Source organism: Dufourea novaeangliae, unplaced genomic scaffold (assembly GCF_001272555.1).
Source record: "Dufourea novaeangliae isolate 0120121106 unplaced genomic scaffold, ASM127255v1 scaffold101, whole genome shotgun sequence".
Taxonomy (NCBI): Eukaryota; Metazoa; Arthropoda; class Insecta; order Hymenoptera; family Halictidae; genus Dufourea; species Dufourea novaeangliae.
In genome coordinates, this window is record NW_015373989.1 from 2,217,257 (window position 1) to 2,237,795 (window position 20,539).

The 20,539-nt window shown below is 44.6% G+C and overlaps 1 protein-coding gene across 1 annotated transcript in view; it reads right to left on the reverse strand.

The window, feature by feature from the left end:
• Positions 1 to 20,253, reverse strand: part of LOC107187714 (zygotic gap protein knirps-like) — a 38,812-nt gene extending 18,559 nt beyond the window's left edge. The window contains exons 1-2 of the mRNA XM_015575868.1: positions 20,090 to 20,253; positions 8,034 to 8,111 (exon numbers count right to left, since the gene is read on the reverse strand). Coding sequence (XP_015431354.1) covers positions 8,034 to 8,111 — 78 coding nt within the window. The 5' untranslated portion in view covers positions 20,090 to 20,253. The remainder of the gene's footprint in view (positions 1 to 8,033; positions 8,112 to 20,089) is intronic.
• Positions 20,254 to 20,539: the final 286 nt, after the last annotated feature.

Consider the following 20,539-nt stretch of genomic DNA (forward strand, 5'->3'; position numbering starts at 1 on the left):
CCGCGCGACCCGGCTCCTTAACTGCCGCGATTACGTCGCCTAATTGCCGGCCATTTAAATACCGCCGGTTGCAAATAGATCCACGCGATAAAACGGAGTGTACACCGCGATCCACCGTGCCGGATGTCGCGGAACGAACCAACGGGAGCAATCTGAACGTACGAAGTGTAATTGTATTTTCTTTGGAAATAATTAAACTTTTAATTTTCGGTGGCTTAAATGGTTCTTTGTTCGTTAGGATGTTTATATAATTCGATTTCCTGTCGATCAAAGATGATTGGAGATTGTATCTTCGTGGAGAGCAATGGGTTAAGGACGGTTTAGAAGGACGTTCTTGAAACATTGAATGTTGTGGGAAACCGATAATCCGAATTTTTCCTATTACTACCCTCCTGATCGAGATAGAGGGTTGAAACTTGACACAGACTATTTTTTCTTGACAAGCTATCGAATGGTATATTACAAGTCAAAATCGGTCAAAGGGCACTTTTGACACAATTATTTTGCTATACCCTTTCAATATATTTTGGAATATACGACATTGACCACTATTTCAGGTTAATATTTGGTAGACAGACAAATACCACGGATGAAACTTCAGAATTTTTAACAGTTTGAGGGCACAGATTATACAAGTTCTTAGAAGTGCACATGGGGGACAAGTGACACCAAGTACTTTAAAACTCGAAATATGTATCTCCCAAACCATGGACTAAATAAGTTCTGGAAGTATTTTTCGAAGTTTGATATTTGTACATACTTTCAGGTAGAATAGTTGAGATTAGAGAAAATATAAAGTGAAATCATAGAAAAACAGGTACAAAGTGCGGATGTTTTTAAAAATCGAGGTTGAGGTCAAACTTGGAACTGGGGTCGTTCATCCCCCTGATGCACTGGAAGTCTAAAAAAACAAATCAAGATTTCTCAAACCCTAATTTCAATAGTGTGACTACTTCTCACCCAACAACTAACAACACTTTAATGCCCAGACCCTTAAATCCTTATTCAAAAATTATGAAACTGATATACACTATGTTGTATCTTAGTATTTTGAAGTACAAACTGTCGACATTAAACCTATTTCTTTTACCTTTTATTTATTTATGACGGCAATACTTGAATCTCCCAACTGTCAACATTGAAATCTACTTTCCTATCAGTGAAACTACCACGCACTTTTAATACGAGTGTTGCACCTGCGCAAAACTGAAAGTTAAAGGGTTGCAATGAAAAGGCAGGCACCGTGGAAACGCATCGTCGTCGTCAATTCATTCGTACGTCCATTCGCGAGGCCACGCTGGTTTCGCAAAGCCCGTGTGGTCGTCGATGATACAATTGCAAACGGCTTCTCTCGCAGTTCGTCGAAAGTCGCGGCGTTCCAGGTTTTGCGTAACCTGGCCTCGTATTTCGCGGCGGAATCGTTACGATTTGCGACGACTTCGCCGTTCGGGCGCACGCGGTACGAAAAGGGGGGGCTCCCGATTCTCGCCAGTGGCACAGATAAAATACGGGAACGTGACAGTTCTGTCTAAGGGACAGAAACCGCCAGAGTCGATATATTCTGTCGCGAGTCAGACTGGACACTCCCAGGCGCAAGCGATAAAGCGCCGCGGCAAAAAACGAACCGGTCGACTAATCTGTCGATCGTGACGGGAAACAGTAATCGCAATGGTTCGCGAAATCGTCCGCCGTTTGTGGAAATCGGGGCCTAAACGGTTTCTCTAAAACGGTTTCTGGTCCCGTGCCATTGTGCGTTCCTCCCCCCTCACCCTTCCCCATTCTACTCGTCACTGTCACTTTTATCCAGGCAACAAGTGTTCTCTTTGCATGGACGTGCCAACGAAGCGTTGCATAAAGTGCTCCGGTAATCTACTTCGATATTCTTCTACTTCTCCTATGACGCAACGATACGCGAGAGACTCTGCTCGATACGTAGTAAAATGGTTTCCAGGTAATTCTTTGAACATCTTTCAGAATATTCAATTTTATTGCTCGGTACGAGTGCTGTTTAGAGGGATCATTGGTTCCCTCCAGTTGTTGCCCAACTGTGCCAGAGATGGGCACAATCATTATCTGGATTTTATTATGATCATCGTGATTACCTGGATAATAAATTTCGAATAAGGAATAAAAGGTAGGAAAAGTACCTGGACAATTTTAATCGAATAAACGTTGGAATTCTAGTTTTTATAATAAAATGATATTTTTTCTCGAACGCGTAGACACTTGGCGAACAATTATTTCATCCCATTAACTGTATAAAGTGTTAGAATCACTGTGTTAGAACTTATGAAGTGTTAGAATAATAGTGGTCGTATTTTCAAGTGATTTTATAGACCCGAACATATTAAACCTGACTTTTTATTTACCTAAACGAACAACCCCCAACTACTGGTCCTCAAAGACATCGCTACGAACCTTTATGCAAAATGAAATTCCATAATCTTATTTATGAAAGCAGTAGCAAAAGTAGGAATTTCATTCCTCTTCCAAGGATCATATTGAGTTGCGAATAAAACAATGAACTCGTTGCACCGGATGAAAGTTTAGTCTTTCCAATCTCGCGGAAACGTTATCGCCAGTTGGAATAGCCAAGTACCAGACTATTTCCAACTTTCGAGCAACCTCTATCGCCATTTCCGACAACAACCTCTAAACTGCACCTCGAAGACCTGATGCAACCGCCTCCGACCGGAAAACTCGACACATACATCGGGGCTAAGTGCCTTTTCAGATTCCCCCGCCGGAAGTCCCTCGGATTCCAAGCTGAGGCCGCACGACGAGAGAGACAGCCCGACACGAGAGGGTCGCCGTGAAAAGCGACCCAGGTCCCCCGCTAATGTCGCGTGACCTCGATCCATCGGGGCCTCTCATTGTCGCCCGATGAATAACTTCGTGAATCACGAAGAGAGCCGCCGAAAAATTTTGTTCGCGATTTCGGTCGCCGCATAATCGCCAGCGCGGAAAACAATGGTTCCCCTCCCTACAGGCGGGCCGATTTGCATCACAACACGCCGCGAATCCACGAAATCTCGCCTCGCATCCTCAAGACCGCCATAACGAGCGTGTCGAGCCTTGCAAATTGGTGCACCGGAGGAGGGAACCGGCCGGGTCACGTTAATATTCATACGTCAAGCGCAGCGGGATCCCCCGGTGGATCTCTTCGATCGGCCTTCAAGCGACCATTCCGTTGTTTCTTTTTTTTCTCTCTTTTTTCGTCCATTTGTTTTCCCACCTGGTGGACTCTGGAATTCGCAACACTACTAGACGAGGAATCGTGGAAGAGGGTGGAGGTCTGGATTCCTACATCCTAGTGTTCGATTTCTATTTTTAGATGCCGGGAACTAGTTTGCCAGGAGGCTGGGGTTATGGAGGACTACTTCGTTTGAAATTTTTCATCGAAAATTGTGCTTCGTGGACTGCATGCATTTTTTTACACCGTGGGTGAAATATATATTCGATGTTTGTATTTAGAATATGAATTACGCCTTATTATTATTAACTTGTGGGTAGCGGTGTCTGAATCCATTTTGATCCAGGATTTTAGGAACCTCCTGCACTATTTCAACTTACAGAAGTTAATTGAAACGTACAATTGTTTATGTTAGTATTTCAGAAGATCAGCATATTTGGAAGAATATTCCTTTCGAAACACATCTGAGGACCGACTATTAGGGGTATATCTGGACCTAAGTACCGTAGTCTATTCGATCATGTAAAAGTCTGTCTTCCCAGGATTTATCAGATACCAGAAGAATCTCACATTTCATAGAGGAGAAAGAATTTATACTAGCATTTTACGGTTCTCTTATGTTTCACCCAAAAATATTTTCCTTCCACATGAAAGACAGTAATTTAGTTACACGTACGATAAAGATCAGATTTCTGAACATTTCCCTTTTTCCCTGTACCTACTTATCCTCCATGAACTTGATCGAGATCAAAACTGCATAATGCATCATTGTATCCGCTCCTCCATATACCAGAGCTTTAATTAAAAATGCTGTTTAATACACCGTGAATTCTTGAGATCGTCGATCGGCTCGAGATTGAAGACAGGTTCCGAAGAACGCGACGTCGCGCCCGAAATGGAAGAGGTCCTAAGGAAAAAGGCGGCGAGAGAGGGAAAGGGGGGAAGGAGGCGGGAATGGTAGACTTCTCAATGTTACGCAGGGAATTCAAGGCAGTCGTTAGTATGCTAATGAGTGTCCCCGGTTTCTCGTCCCGGCTCCCGTAATGCACGGCCCGGTAAATTGTTTCAAATATTTCCCGAACATCCCCGCCTCCGTGAGAATGGAGCCCCTAACCTAAAAGTTTGAATGAAATCGCAATAAAACCGCGTGGACAAATTACACAGAATTCCTCCAGCTCGTGCAATAACTCCTAGCATTCTTTTTTCGCTTTCTCGATCGACCCTGGACGCCCTACGAAGATTTCTTTCGATCCACCGTAACGAGAAACCTAACCTCACCTCGAGCCCTGCTCGTACGTAACTACACTCGAATTACGTCATCTCGTGTTCGTTCGTAAACGTTTGAAGAGGCGAGGTGAACCACGATTTTTATACGATCGGTACCGTTATACCGCAGGGAATCTCGTTTCTTCTCGTTTTCTGCTATCGCCGTCTCCCGTCCGATCCAGCATCGATCAAGCTGTTCCCGGGGGTCGGAGCGCCACGCGCAAAATTTCTCATACGAATTGAATGTTTAATTAATGGATCGGTGGGATCGCCGCGACGGGGTCCAGGATGAAATAGACGAGTACAACACGGTTAGACCACGGGAATTAATATTATCATCCCGTGGACTAACCGAGGCCCTGATATCGAGGAGCCGCACGAAAGTCCAGAGGTGAGAATTAAAGGCACTCGACCCGACGACCGATCTCTCATCCTGCACGCTCTGACGCACGCGCGGTCGCTCCCTGACCGCACCTCGAAAAACCGCTTCTCGAAACGAACCTTATCGGGCGGGGCCCGGTTGATGCCCAGGTATCAGTCGAGCGAACGAGGGTGAGTCTTACGTAACCTGGAGGAATTTAAGCCGTAGCTTAGAAATTTTCATGTAATACAAAATATGTACGCGTGAAACACAATTGTTTGTTCGAAAGGACTTTGTTGTTGTACGGAAAGTAGATTGCTTCGATTTTCATAAAGAGAACAGATGGTATATTTGAAAGTTAGGATCCCTTATGTTGAATTAAGTCTGTCGAAATTTTTTAGGAACGCCAGTCCACGAATGCACTATTATTATTTCGTTAAGCCGCACGATACTCCGAGCAAAGCCTTAACAAACCCACGAACAACTCCTCTTATCGCAAAGGTATCCGAAGCGGAGTTACGATGGTGAGAAGCAGGTGAAGAGAGGGAGGGTAGGAGGATACGATAGAAAAGCCGGCCCGTAGACGGAGAGGATGCTTTCGAAGGCCTGGCATAGATATACGGACATAAATCTATGAGCGCAGCGTATAGACCGTCGGCCGTATTTTCCCCCGTTAGAGCCGATCCTAGTCCCACAAAGAGAGAGTCTAATTTACCTAAAACGCGTTATCTGGTGGCTCGGTCTCTCCGGGAAACCGAACGCAACGTGGGCCCGTAGGGGGGCGAGAACAGAGACAGCGCCAGTGGGGGCCCCCGTTGTTGCCTTAATGAGGTCCAATTACTATCGGATGGGTCACTTAGTATGCGGTACCGATATTCCACGGTGCACCACATTAGTGGGACCGAGAGACGAGAGCAAGGGTCAACACCCTTCGGGGCCCAACTAAACCGCGGCCTAACGAGAAGAGACTCCTCTTGGAGGGGGGATCGTCCTGTCGGTACGATAGCGTAGTACGCGTTCCCGCGAGCACGTGCGCGCGCCATGGTATCCGCCGATTGAATATTATTTGCGTCCTTATCGATCGATCCCGCGAACAGAGGAGGGGGAAGAAACCGTCGAAGGACATCGCGATGAAAGCGCCGCGGTCCCCGCTTTGCTGTGCTGTCCCAGCGCTTCCCAGCCGCGGACGTTTCGACGTTACGAATTGCCGTCGACGATGAAAGGAGGGATTCCTCGTTTCGCTGCGGAGAACTCGTACGACTCGAGGAGATATTGTTCGTATCGCGATAGAGGACGGACGTTGAACGTCTTGCGGGATTTTCTGGTACGTTTTGTGCGGTACCCTGTGAAAAATCCTTGCGCAACTTCGGCGAGATTAGGATCGACGAGGCTGGGAACTGCGATTCAACTCGTGCCATTGAAATTATCGGAAATGCACTTGTAACGTTTGTATGCAACGTGTTTCTTGAATGGGTATTTAGTAAAATGAATGTTGAGGATGCATCTTATTATCCTAATGCTTCTGGTGATGCCGACAAAATTGAAGTATGCGTACATAATATCCTGATTGATTCTATTATTTTTCTACAGTACGAAAGAGACTGTTTTTTTTTTGGGAACAAAAAGAATACGATGGAACTACGTTTATATAAACTCCAGGTAAATGTACGTCAGTTTAGTATGTAGTGCCTGATTAGCTGAAATCTAATTAAAATCATAGGGTGGATGCACCAGTAAATGAACACGTACCAGTGAAGGAAGCTTGTACATCAAAACGTGTAAATTACGATAACAAAATAAGCAAATGATTAAATATTAATTTTTTCAATTCCTTGTTTCATATTCAAACAGTTTTCACGCCATTGGTTAGAAAAGTTCATTTACTGGTTAACGTTCATTTACCGGGTAAAATATGTATTTTTTTTAAATTGATTAATTAAATTTTTCCAATTTTTCAAATTGTATCTATACGTTCTAAGGAGTATAATCTAATGTTCAGATGTCAAATATTTACTAATATTATTGTCATTTATAATTCGACTTTAATTGTTAGAAAATCTCTTTAGTGTTCATACATTTGTGCGTTTACCCTAGATGGTCCGGAAGAAATAGGTAAACTTCTATTATATGTACGACCTGGTTATAATGAACCAACTTGTCCCCCGACATGTTCATATAAACGGAGTTCTACTGTATTCATAAGAAGACACATAAATGAAATTTAGAAATGCCTTTCAATTTAATTATTCGGCTATCACTGACAATATAAAAGAACTAAAAAAAAAAAATCATCGTTTCGCACGAAACAATTTTTAACTCGATCACGTTCCCCACGAATCCAACACCAATGACGATCTGAGACAATCGATTGGACACGCTCGATTCTTCCGTCCACTTATGAATTCGCGTCGGGCCAGTCTTTTTTCCCCGGATGTTCTCGCACGTTGTCGGTCCAGCACGATCCAGGACTTTCTCACCTGCTTCACCGACGTGTACGTGCCGGTCGTTTCTTCTTTTCGCGATTCGACGCGGCTTATTAACCCTCCCTCTCCTGTAAACTGGAGTAGACAGGAGGTGGTTCGTTTCAGATTCAACGGGCCCCAATCACGTACGTACGTATCTCGTGTTCAATTGGACTTTCGGGCGGTGATTTCAACGCGTCGAAAGCGGTGTCGCGGGAATGCAAACAAGGTGAAACACGCGTGTAATGCGACCTCGATTAATTCGTTGTTAATTGGTCTACGTGAACGTATCTGGCGGTACCGTGTGCGGTACTGAGCGTTAAATCATTCCAATGACGTTTCCAGAAAGGTACGGCGGTACAGGTGATACCGCTTTGATCATTTCTGGTCGTAACACAATCTTCGAGGACGTAAAGAATTAGCTAGATTTCAGTAAAATTACCGTTCCATTGAGCTTAAACATTAAATTATAATTCATTAAACATTCAACGACTTCTTTAAGGGTATTCGAAAGTGTCATTGTGAGACTGAATCCATTCGAATCAGATCTCATCTTAAATATTATCGCGTACCTGTTGAGGATCAAAGATTGAAAATTCCCACCCAAGAAACGTTTCTCCAGTTTCTTCCTGGTATGAAAACGTACCGTACGAGGCGATCATTTTCACACGAGAACCAGCTCCGTACCGTCCACACGGTTAAAGGGGTTAAGTGCCGCGGTATCAAGAGGATGATTAAACGGATTCCTTACCTTGCAACCCTCGCACGTGAACGCTCCGAAATGAAAACCAGCCGCCGGCTCGCCGCAGACCTTGCACTGTTGGTTCATCTGCAATTATAGAAATTATGTTATTCGAAGGATAGTGGTGCGTCAGTTAGTCCCGGCTCATCCTTGGAAAGATAAAAGAGACGGAGAGGCCCCGGATACCGGGAAGAGGAGCTTGAAAAATTATTCCCCGGTTTCTTTACGACCATTATCGCCCCTGACACGGTTCGGCAGCGTGTACTAATGCTTCAGGCATCCGAGAGAGAAAGAGAGAGAGCATCGAGGGGCCCTCGATCGATTTCTGTTCGTTTCTCTTCACTGTCGTCTCTTCGCAGTCTCGTCCCCATTTGCACGATCGTTAACTTTTGGGCACAGCTCTGAAGACCAACATCCGCGGACAGAAATCTTCTCGGTCGGACCCTGGAAACTAGTCTAACCACATTTTCCCCCCTTTTTCCCTTTTCTCGAGTCGATTAATAAAGCCTAATGCAATTCGTCGAAGGATCGACATAGACCCATTAAGCCCTCTCGGGATGAATCTAAGTATCTTTTTCTGTTCGACCGGGACCAAGTCCGTTCCGTTCCGAACTGGGACCCATAAATCAGCGCTATCTAGGTGAAAAAAGAACACCATCTGTCGCGCACAGGTTCGTGTCAGGGAAATGGACGCGTTTCTCGAGTAAACTGGAATAAAATTAGACCATCGATGATCCGATAAGGGAACCTTGGCCCAGGATCTCGAGGGCACCTGGCACCTATCTTCTAATGTCGCCGACTTTTACCTAACCGGAGACGGCTGACTCGCATAATTCACCGAAATGAGATCTCTGATAACTCGGAACTTTCTTCGTACGGATGCCTAAATTCGTAGATAATCTCTGTGTACTTCCTGATAGATGGCAAACAATTGCAGCTGGTCCTAATTTATTATTTTGACCCCGTTTGAAAATTTCATCCATTTACTTTAATTTGAAGTACGATACAAGTTTCTTTATAACGAAAATTAACGCTCATTGAATTCCAGGTTTGCGAAGTGAGAAAATATACTGTTCGAAGTGTAATAAGAGGGTGATAAGGTGCCATTAACGTCTTAACGAGAATTTAAATTGGATGTAATTGCGTCGGGTTGCAACGCGAGCCCTACTAATAGTCTCTTTCCGATTGTTCTTCAAATGGAGGAGGAACTGACGCGACCGCGGTCACTCTTATTAACCGACGGAAAGAGACGGAGAAACGAGGGGGGCAGAATGAGAAAAAGAGAAGACGAGCCGACTCGCAGGTTCGTTAAGGTTTCCAAGTTTTTTCTCGACGCAGTTGTTTGACGCCAGCTCTTTCTTTTCGTTCCGCTTGCTTACGCGGCCACACTATCCTCTTTTCTCCATGGTCTTCAGAAAAAGGGGCAACAGGTAGATTTCCTCTTTGTACACTCTTCGCATTGTTCCTTTTTTTTTTTTACCAATTTATAGCCGAACAACGACACGGTTATCCGTTTTTTCAAGGTTTTTGTGTCACTCCGCCTTTCGATTGATTCTTGAGCGACTGGAGACTTTGATGCGTGAAGAGGCGAGCAACCAGTGCTGTTAAGCCATATTTCAAGAATATTAATTTGTTAGTAATTTTCTATACATATTAACTCTTCCAGAAAATATATTCCAGTTTTATTGGTTTCTACTATTTTAAATACAGTTGCCTGGAAATTTATAATTGTGTATGTATTTTAATACACGGCATTTTTACTTCTATTGTTCTGACATTCTGATCAATAATAGTCCTACAAATAAATGTTCCATAGATATTGCCTTGAAATACGATTACTCCTCATTCGTCATTTCTGTCTAATTGACAATTGTTCAATGTTGAACAAAATGTCCACTATATCAATCGACAATTGTTTAATGTTTGAACAGAATATCCCTTGTATTAATTTCCAATTGTTTAAAGTCAAACAATTGTTGAATGTTTCAAGTAAATACAGTATTCTCCTAAGAAATGATATCAGAAGCTCCGTGACTTTTATTCCAAAAAATTTGCAAATTAACCTATTCATCCCTTCATTACATTAATCGTTACCACTATCGATTTAACATCGACGAATAAATAAGGTTTGAAAAACGAGGTACAGACAAGGGCCAAATAGAGCAACGAACCTTCTCAAAAAAAAAGCTTGCAGAAACAATCCCCCAAACTGGACCAACATTAAATTCACTTTTTCCCATTGTTGAAAACGCATGATCGGCAGGTTACTCGAAGCAATCTAATAAAAGCGAGGTTTGTTTGCGGTACCGGGGGCACACGGAATCGCGTGAGAAATATATACTGGGAGCTTCGTGGTCGCGCGAGCAAGCGTGCAAAGCGATAATCTCCATGGCGAACGGAATATAGAGGGAGGAGGAAAGGTTAAGCGGCGCAAAAACGGGGCGCGGAGCTAATATCGGGACGTTGTTTTCCATCGATGGCGCGGCGGGCACACACACGTACAAACACGGGGCTCCATGGAATATTCGAGAACCCGAGGAGAGGCCGTTGTGGCACGCAGGTCGACGTTGATTAAGAGTGGTCTCGCGATTAACAGTAAATCACACAGAGCGCATCGATTCAACCTTCGTAACCGTATCCGTGGGGCCACCGTAGCCGAGCGCTAGCCGGACCGGTGTGTGACTATAACCAGCGAACGGTACCATTTAAGTAGCCGAGCCTATTGATTTTACAAAGGATCGGGGCTAGACATACCGGCAAGTAAGTAGAGGACTGATATCGATGCGATCCCACGAAGGTTAATTCGGGCCAAGGCTGGCCTCTGCACCGCGCACGATAGAGAGAAACGGATTTCTCTCTGCCCTAAACTGTCCTGCGATCCATGAAATCTCCTCTAACTGCCTCCTATTTCCGCCGTGATTTCACCGCTAATCGGAATCTTTCAACATGCAACCGTATCCTTTCTCCCTCTTCATCTCTCTACGCTCAATTATTTCGTGGAACACACACGTTTCTGGTTTCCGTAATCGGATTTCGATACGAAATCCCTTCTGTGATTAATAGCTCTTTCTGAATATTCATGCGCCTTAACTGCCTAGGAGATAGAGAGGTGCTCCCCCCTTATTACGGCAATGATGGTGATTTCAATTCGACCGATAGGAATTCGATCGTGTTTTCGAAACTCGAACGCCACGGATAACTGTGTGGAGATTCGAAGTATCGGTGGAATATATATCTCGTTAAATTAGTATTCACCTAGCCGTGCCCCGATAATCGGAATTCGAACGTTCACGGGATTCCATCCCGATATGCCGAATTTCTGTTCCCAGACAGCGGAGGTACGGTTCGAGAAGGATCGCGAGGCGAGGTTCTACCTCGGCCAAGACCGCTTATCGCGGGGCGCACGAAGCATCAGATAACGCGACGGCGGACTACCGTGACCAGAAGCGTACCCCTTTACCATTGATATGCAAAAATATCTGTGAACCCTGAACGAAACGAAGGAAACGACCGTAGTGTAATCTGTTCCGTGGACGGTTTGTACGAGGCGTTCGAAGTCAAAAGAGGAAGGGGGGACATACTCTGGGCAGCTCTCGTGTACACACGTGCGACTCGTACCCCAGTTTCCACCGGAGAGACCCAGAGTCAATATTTGCCCGGGCACACGTTAATGAAGTCGATCGACCTACTCCAAATATCAGCTTACGCCGATGCGCCTGGACGTGGAACGTACGACGACGGAACGATGAACACAGGAACGTGGGGGAACAGACACAGAAGGGGTCACGCACCCCTCCTGTCATCGTACCGCTGCCTCCGCGTAATACACGCGTGTATATGTATACATACGTACCCTCTCCGGCTACGTCGAGATGGGGGCACGTCGAACTTTACGCGCCATTAAACTCGAGTCCCGTCTGACGTTTATCCCTTTATGAGCGTCGTTTTTTTTCTTAGAGGATCCCTACGGTTGCTTCCCATTGTCCTTTCAACCCCGACAACCCTTTTCTTACGGCGACTTCTTACACACTCCCTTCGGAGTGGAAGGAGGGGGAACAGGAAGGACGAATATCGGGAGTCGGAGGGTACGGACCCGGTCAAAGGAAGATTTCGGGAAGATAGGATACATTGTGAAGACCGGGAGAAAGAGAATGTGGGATATCGAGGCGTTAAAAGGGCCCCGAGGAAATAGTGTGAATGGAGGTGTGTGTGCGCGTTCGTGGAGCCTGTTGGTGGAATTATACTTGAATGTAAAAATGAATCGTAGGAAGATTTTGGTGTTCTGTTGTACTTTTCATCTGATTGTGAGTTTAAATTTAAGAATATGTTGGTACATGTGATGTTGAGCCTCCTTAGAACCAGTGCACATTGCAATGTACAAGAATTTGTTCCGAAACTATTTTATATTCTTTTTTGCAGTTATTATTTTTAAAAAGTGCAGCATGTTCTGTGCAGCGAATAAATTGATTCAAAATAACAGGAACTTAAAACATCTTCAGAACTAACGTTAAACTTATTGTACAATTCTAATGTACAAATGGACTGAAAATTTAAAAAAGAACGTAAAATAACTTCAGAACGTTAAAATTATTGTACATTGTAATGCACAAATGGACTAAAAATTAAAAAAAAAAACGTAAAATAATTTCAGGACAAACCTTAAAATTATTGTACATTCTAATGTACAAATGGACTAAAAATTAAAAAAAAAAAACGTTTATTTATAAGCAACGTGTTTAGTCACGATAAATAACGAACTAGTAATCGCAGTAACACAGTTTTTCTATAGTTTGGATGTCATTAAAAAAAGTTTCGTACTGTCGATCGTCAAAAAATATTCAATATATTGTTCCTAAACTGATCAAGTACGCATCTACTGTTGGACAAATGCAGTTAGCAGGTTGAAAGAACTCCACAAAACAATAGTTCGTTACACGAAGTATAAAATGTCAATTTCATAGATCTCTCTTCCCCAGAGATCAGTTCCCAAGAATAGGGAATCGTTCTCGCAAAACCACTTGTTATTCGAAGTAGCCTCTCCTTGTCGTGGTTTCCACACCCCCGTGAATAATATAATCCGTAGATCCCGTGGCGATCGTGTTGCAGGCTCGCGCCGCGCACAATTACAATCGGTACGTGGTGGCCCCCGTTCGCGCGCGCGCGCGCGCGCGCACACGGTCCGTTCATTTTCTCTAATTGGCGATAAACGGATGTAATCGTCCGTATATTTTAACCCGAGGGGCCAGCAACCGTGGTTCGCGCGGGCGAGCGAGCGGTCGCCTCGCGGTAACTACGCGACGATAAGATCGCGACCGGTGGCCGGTTAACTTTCGTGCGAAGGAAATTCCCTTGACGCGGCTTACACACCGGTGATATATCGACTTCCCTCTTTCCTGAGTAGATTCATTAACTCATTAACTCGAACCAAGAGACAACAAAAAAAAAAGAGAAAAGAAAGAATCGTCGGCTGTATATCACGGGCGAGCGCGCGGTGGGAGCACCCAGGGGCTCCGGTGGTAATCAAGCGGTCATTCTTAATGCGGTCATAAATTCGCGAATTAATATACCGCCAATTAATTAAATCCAGCCGCTGCGACACGCTTTCTCTAACGCGGGACTGCGCCGTGGAATTGTAACAATCGTTCGCTCCCTCGACTGCCCTGTCAACCGGGTAATTGCAGTTAACGCGGACTGCTCGTGAATCGGCCCAGCTCGCCAGAAACTCGTTTTGCCCCCGCTTCGTCTCGCGGCGGAAACTCGACCATCGACGGAACCGATTATTCGACGCGTTTAATTGGACGATTATCTCTCACTCGGTTTTCAGTTCCCCTTTACCTGGGTTTCTTTTCTTCTTCTTTTTTTTTTGTCGTATCATCGGGGATGTCCGTTTGCTTACACCGCGTGTGCGTCTGTCGCCGCGTCTTTAATTAATTTCCGTGGAATTCGAGCGAATTAAACCGACGGATTACGGGGAAACGATAATTTTATGAACGCCTGGGCGCGACACGGTCTTCGCTTGGACGATGGAACGGTGTCAATGTCGAGCATCTTCGAGACTCGCGGATCCGCTTGCGGATCTCATGGCAGACTTGTTTGTTAAAGATCGACACGGTAACAGCGGGGATCTTGGGAAATTGTAACGTCATCGGAGTTACTATGCAACATCGTGGAATATTATTCCTGGGAGAATTTTTGTTGAGTCTTCGAGGAAGTATTGAACATATACATATTTACTATTGACAGTGGTTATTCGTTCTTGAAGGGTGCAAATCAATGGCAGTTTTTACTTTTTTGCATAAATACTCTAAATAATAATAATTTCTTCACGGGTCTACACACTTTGGTAACAAAATACATTAATTCGGATACATAGTTGACAGCATGTAACGGTAAAAAATAGTACATTATAAATAATATTTCTAGTCTATTTATGTAAAAAAGTGACAATCAACGTTACGTTTTTACATTGCTGTCGTAATAATATAAATAACATTTGGAATCTATTTATGTGAAAAGATAAAAATCGACAAAATGACCATTGCCCCTTACGTTTATACTTTCCTGTCGTCGAAGTATTCTCACGGTTCTATCATTCACATAGAAGTAGAGCACATAATATTCACAGTAAACACAGAACAAGATGCACCATATCGTCTACCTTCATTCTGTATAGACCGTTTCCTTCCGACCAAGTCACTTTCCAGAAATTAGGTTAAACTAGTTTCGTCGCTACGAAATCGGGGCCCGCATTCACCTGTCAGTTCGACACAGAAATGAAATATAGGTCCAATATTTTTTAAAGAGACCGCTTCCTACGAAAATCAGCACGGACCACTTTACACCGTTGTTCCCTCGTGAAAGAAGGTAAAAAGAGGATCGAAACGGCCTCGGACAGTTCCGATGGTTAAAAGACGACCTGGCTAGACACGGTTACTTGCGAATTCCTTTGTGATCCATTTCCCGCCATGGGGTCTAAAGAGCATCGCCGAGGCCCGTAGACGATGTATAGAAGGCACGAGACCGTCCGCTCATTGCCAGTCACCGCGGGTCGTCCACGAGCCGGTGACGACCCGTCCAGGAGGACGCACAGATTCAGGGAAAGCTTCACGAAAGGGAAACTGGAGTGCTGCTCGGAATATGCCTGGGTATATATACGTATATACAGGTCGCGCAATTTGTATCGGGTTCCGGATGCATTTTTAACGATCGGTTTGATGGATGATGCCCACGGTGCGTCTCGATCGAGTATCCTTGAAAAATGATGCCCTGAATCGTTGTGTACGCGCAGCAGACACTCGAATGTATATCCAGGGATCGTCACGGACCAGACTGGTGCACACGCACGACTCCCATAGGCATATGGCCAGAATGGAGGACAGAGGGGGGAGCAGAGACGGCAGCTTCTTTTCGGTTAATATGTTTTCGCGAGCCACAAAGCGCCCGGTTGGAAGTCAAAGACAATTAATAACCTTCCTCAGGATCATTTATCGCGACAGTTTAGCCCCACGAGAGGCGAACCCGCTCCGCTTTCTCGCCGCGGCATCCCGAGGACACCTCCTATCTTCCCATTGAAGGAAGCCACTGGCTGACGGACCCAGATCTGCATTGTTCGTCTCCTCGTCCCGTGACCGATCCAATTTTTAACTGTGACGCTCCTTACACTTCTCCACGCACGATTTTCCTCAGGCGCTCGAAAGTTAATCGAGGACGACCGAACGGGCGCAACCCTTTGCGCCACTTGTGGGAATCGTACGCTGCGCGGGATTCGTTATGCCAGCGAATGTATTAGGGGAGGTCGTTATTGAACGGCTCGATGAAGAAATCAAGGATATTTATGTTTCGATTGTTGAGAAGAACGTTAGCGAATTATCGTATATGGAGGATTTAGGAAATCGGTGGAATCGATCGATGATCGGCTCACGTCACTTCGTAATTGGTCGATCGACTGGAAACTTAGATCGTAGAACGTTTGACTCGATTTGTATGGATTGAAATTGAGACGTTCCACTTTCGAAATCCGCCGTAGGATTCTAACCAGACACCGGGACGTATCGCCATTTTGCGCGCAACACATCGCCTGAACTCTCCTATCCCTCGATGCACAATTACAACCGTTCAAAGTTTCATTACCGTCTCAATGAGATCACGAAACTATGACCAGACAATATCAACATACAAGTCATAAATTACGTATAATCTAGAACTCGAATATTTTTTATCCGATAAAGTCGTCAACAGCGATAAACACGACGCGTAACGTCGCTTCCAGCATTTACTGTCAGAAAACACTAATAACCATTCAATGAATCCGTAATTGCAATTGCATCATTTCCGAACGGAAAAAAAAAAGAAAACGTTTTCATAGATCGTTGTTTTATTTTTCTTTTCTTTTTGTACAATGTACGTCTAAATATCGTAATGGTATGCGATGGACGTCTTTGATGCTGTTAAGATTTCAACGCATCGTGGTTTAGGAAATCCCCCTGTGAGACCAATAAGCGGTTTAAATGCAAATAAATCGCCCCTGGTTCTGATCATTCCTACGTCGTTAATCCAGCTTTAATTACACGCTCCGATGATTTACATTCGTCCGTTCGAGCACGGATAGGTATATATTGCCGCGTGAATTTTATGCGCGCGCCATTTTCCACCGGCGGACACGTTGCCGTCGCGAGTCCTCGTCGCGAGCGCTGAAAATCTCCCGACGAGAATCCCCGGAACCTTCGCCGCCGATTTAATCTCCCTTTATTCGGCGATTAAACGCGCCACCGTTTGATTTATAATATCGTAAACGCTGTGGCTACGGCGTCGGCAATATCGACCGGACGAATCGGCCTCGGAAGTTCGCTTCTGCGAGTACAGCTTCGAGGTTCACCTTTGAAGACAGAAGAAAAATTCGCGGAAAGGAGAGCCTTAATCCCTGATAGGTTGTATATCTTCGATGAAATCTCATGTCTTCTGATTTTTCGAGATGAAATGACCCTCTTATGTCAGAATTGTTCTTTAGTACATTTACTTTATGCAGTTTGTTTCTGCTGTTTTGAACAATTAGACTACTAGGTTGAGTTTTAAATAACTTTGGTTTTTCTGTTTTAAATTTATGTTGATTCAAGGTATTTTAATTATTAATATCGATCTATGCAACGGTCCTCGTTACCTCTAAACTTAATTATCGATGTTCAGTTTAAATGAATTTTGTTTCGACAGAACAATTATTCACACATATTTCGTAAAATAATTGTGTAATAATAAATGTCAACGAACTGAAATATGTTTTCAGAGTAACATGTGTAGTAACACAATATAGAAATAGACAATTGAAAGTTATTGAAAATAAGAAACTACCTATAAAGACAAAATGAATATCCATTTCTTCATCTGTAACGTATACCTCTAATATCTTTGCATTATTAACACAATGGACATTCGAACAATGAAACACCATATAGTTTGTATGTTATACAATTACACGAAAATATCGTACCACTTTCTAAAATTCAATAACAAAGACCGACAATCAATGGAAAGCTCCATAAGACATATACGAGGGCATAATTACGCAGGCTAATCACTTAATGCAAAACTTATCGAGAGTCAAAGACTGTAGAGCCGTTCCATTTAAACGACACAAGATTCCACGCAACTTCTCGGCAGCTTTCGAGTCGTCGATCCGTGTCGAAGCCGCGATAAAACTCTAATTCCGTCGTTTCCCCGGAAACCGTGAACCGGAAGGAAGCGTGACCGAGAGTGTGGTTACCTGTATTTCGCGAATTATCGCGTCTCGAAGGCGCATCGGTTCCGATTAGAAAAGTAACGGGGACCGTTTACCGTTAAACTCTTCTCTCTATGGACGTTGCATCGAGATAAAGGCCCGCTAGAAAACGTACCAAGCGCCATTTTTTCGCGAACGATTGAAAGAAACTCCGGTTCAGAGTCCGACCCGACGTGACCCGGTCAGATACCGTCCGGATCCGCAACCCGACGTTTCCGTTTCCCGCCATTTGTATCGCAAAAACGGAGATAATACGCGTATTTGTCTGGAGTTTTACGATTCCCCTGTGCGAAGGGCGAAACGGCAAAAAGGCGTTAAGTCAGGATTCCGAGTCCGTCCACGAGGGGTTAATATGCAAATGAGGAATTGACGATTCTTGGCCTGGCTCACGAAGGGTACGGAACCGTTGATTTCGTTCAACCGATACAGTCACCGAACTCCGAATGCGCATTCGAAGCTCGGATTAAGGTTAATTAAACCGTCCAACGATCCTGTGTACGAATTTTTATTTTATTCCAACGTGAATTTCATGTTATCCGTTCGTGGTCCACGCACACGCTTTCTCCGGACAAAGTCACATCGTTCTTTAAAGTACACGTCGTGTGTAGGTTCCTCGCGAGAGTTTTTATGGACTTTCTCCGAAAATTATTTACCGGACCGTATAATCTTCCAAATTAGTGGCTCGATAGGGAATTTATTCATTATTCCAGCGGGAGACATCGGAGTAGATTCGTAAGAATATACACGCTATATTTCACGCGATTTAGAGACCAGCTTGTCACTTTTCTCTAAGGTCTCCTCTCTCGACTTCTGCCGTACAAGTGGGTAATAACCGTATGAAAGGGCAACAATGGCGGCTGACACACCGCAACCAAGGTAAAAAAAAAAAGAAACAAAGAGAGAACAGGGGAGGGGGGCAATAAATATATTTTGACATGGGAGAGACCCGGGCCGGGGCAGCTATGCATAATAATTGTAACGCTTCTTCGTCACCGTTTTCTCTCCCTCTTTCTCCCTCCTTCCGTGTCGCACACGTGCGTGTGCACGCCACCTCGGTTCCGTGACTCTTGGGCGTTCGCCTTTATTCCACGGCCGAAAGAACGTCGGGGCCATTGTGACCGTGTGTGCCCGAATTACGGGCGCTGTACTACCGGTAGGCAAATATTATAGCAACAGGCGGCCCCGCGAGGGGTGACGATAATGTTTTCATTTGCGACTAACCCCAGCCAACCGCATTGACACACGGGAGGGTCGCGTCCGAGTGTGCTCGAAATCTCGAATAAAGGAGATACTGACAGAGGGAACACGTACACAGGAATCGCGGTTGATGATCTTATTGGTGGAACGGGGAAGACGTTTATTTAATCTGTCGCATTTTTCTGCACGGTAAATCTTTCGAGGAATTCCTCGAAACTTTGTTGATCACTGCTGAGAACTTAACCCCTTTACTTAACATTAGAAATAATATTAGAATTGACGTAACTGATTTTTATGACTATTTATCGAATTAAAAATCTTTGTGACAAGGGGTTAATTTCAGGCAATGAAGTGTCATAATCATTGTGGTATCGATGATTAATTTCTGTTGTTTGAATAGATCGATTTTAATGCAAAGAGTAGAGATTAGGAAAAAAAGTCACAGATTACCCTGTTGGCCGGGATAACAACGTTCACGGAGTCTGTTACAACGTGCGTACACCGGACACGGTCTAACAGTGCCGTAATTATATTCCAATCAAAATTTACCCGGTACGAGAGGGTATTTTTAATGGTCAATCGTGCTCGCGCCCGTTATTAGGTTACATTATCAATTTCACGCCGTGGTGTAATCGCGAGCAACGCAGCGGTGCCCACTTTGGATGTAGACTTTAATTTACGACAGATAAATGGAGCGGTGAATGGACTCTAAGATTGACGAAACGCCGGTGATTACCGGCTGAATGCGCGTGATTTATTTTCTTCGTTTTTATAACTATCATTAGTGCAGCCTTTTCCACCCTGGTGCCCACCGTTTCGCGAGTGGTTCGCCGACAATTTCCCGCCGCGAAGCTGTTCACGATGGGAACACTCGGTTTTTCTTTCACTTCGATCCCATAAATTCATCGAAACTACTAACGAAACGATCAGCGACACTGTGTACGATTTGTCACAAATTTCCGTTCGACTCCAACGACGGGACAATAGAGCGCGGGAGAGTTCAAACGTAGTGTCGACAGGGTCCGAGGACATCAACGCCCGCGTACGAAACTAGTTCACCACGGTACATAGATCGAAACGATTCAGCTCCACTCACCTTCGCAGTCAGACGATATCCAAACAAGCAGGGCCCAATCGGTTCTCCTCTCCGCAACCACAAACTTTAATATTAACCTTCTTCTCCGGAACAACCGATCGTCCAAGTTCCTCGATCACACGTTACACACCATAACCTTCCGTTTTCTTCTCTCCTCCTCCCGACGATACACGACGGAAAATCTTCGATCGTCGAGTAAAATCGTTTCCCGATCAACCGTACACACACTTCCCCGAAGAACAGTTCTGTCCTGTCGCGTGGTCACGTGGTAAACACCGCCGGGTCTCGTGGTGTTTACACGATCTCCCTCACCCGGAAATACGTTCTGTGATCACACAAGAATCGTTCACCTTCGACGACGACCGGACCGATCTTTCACCCCCTCGAAGGACACGCGACCGACACACGGTACCCCTTCGATGCAAATCCGTCGAATGACCGCCGAGTACT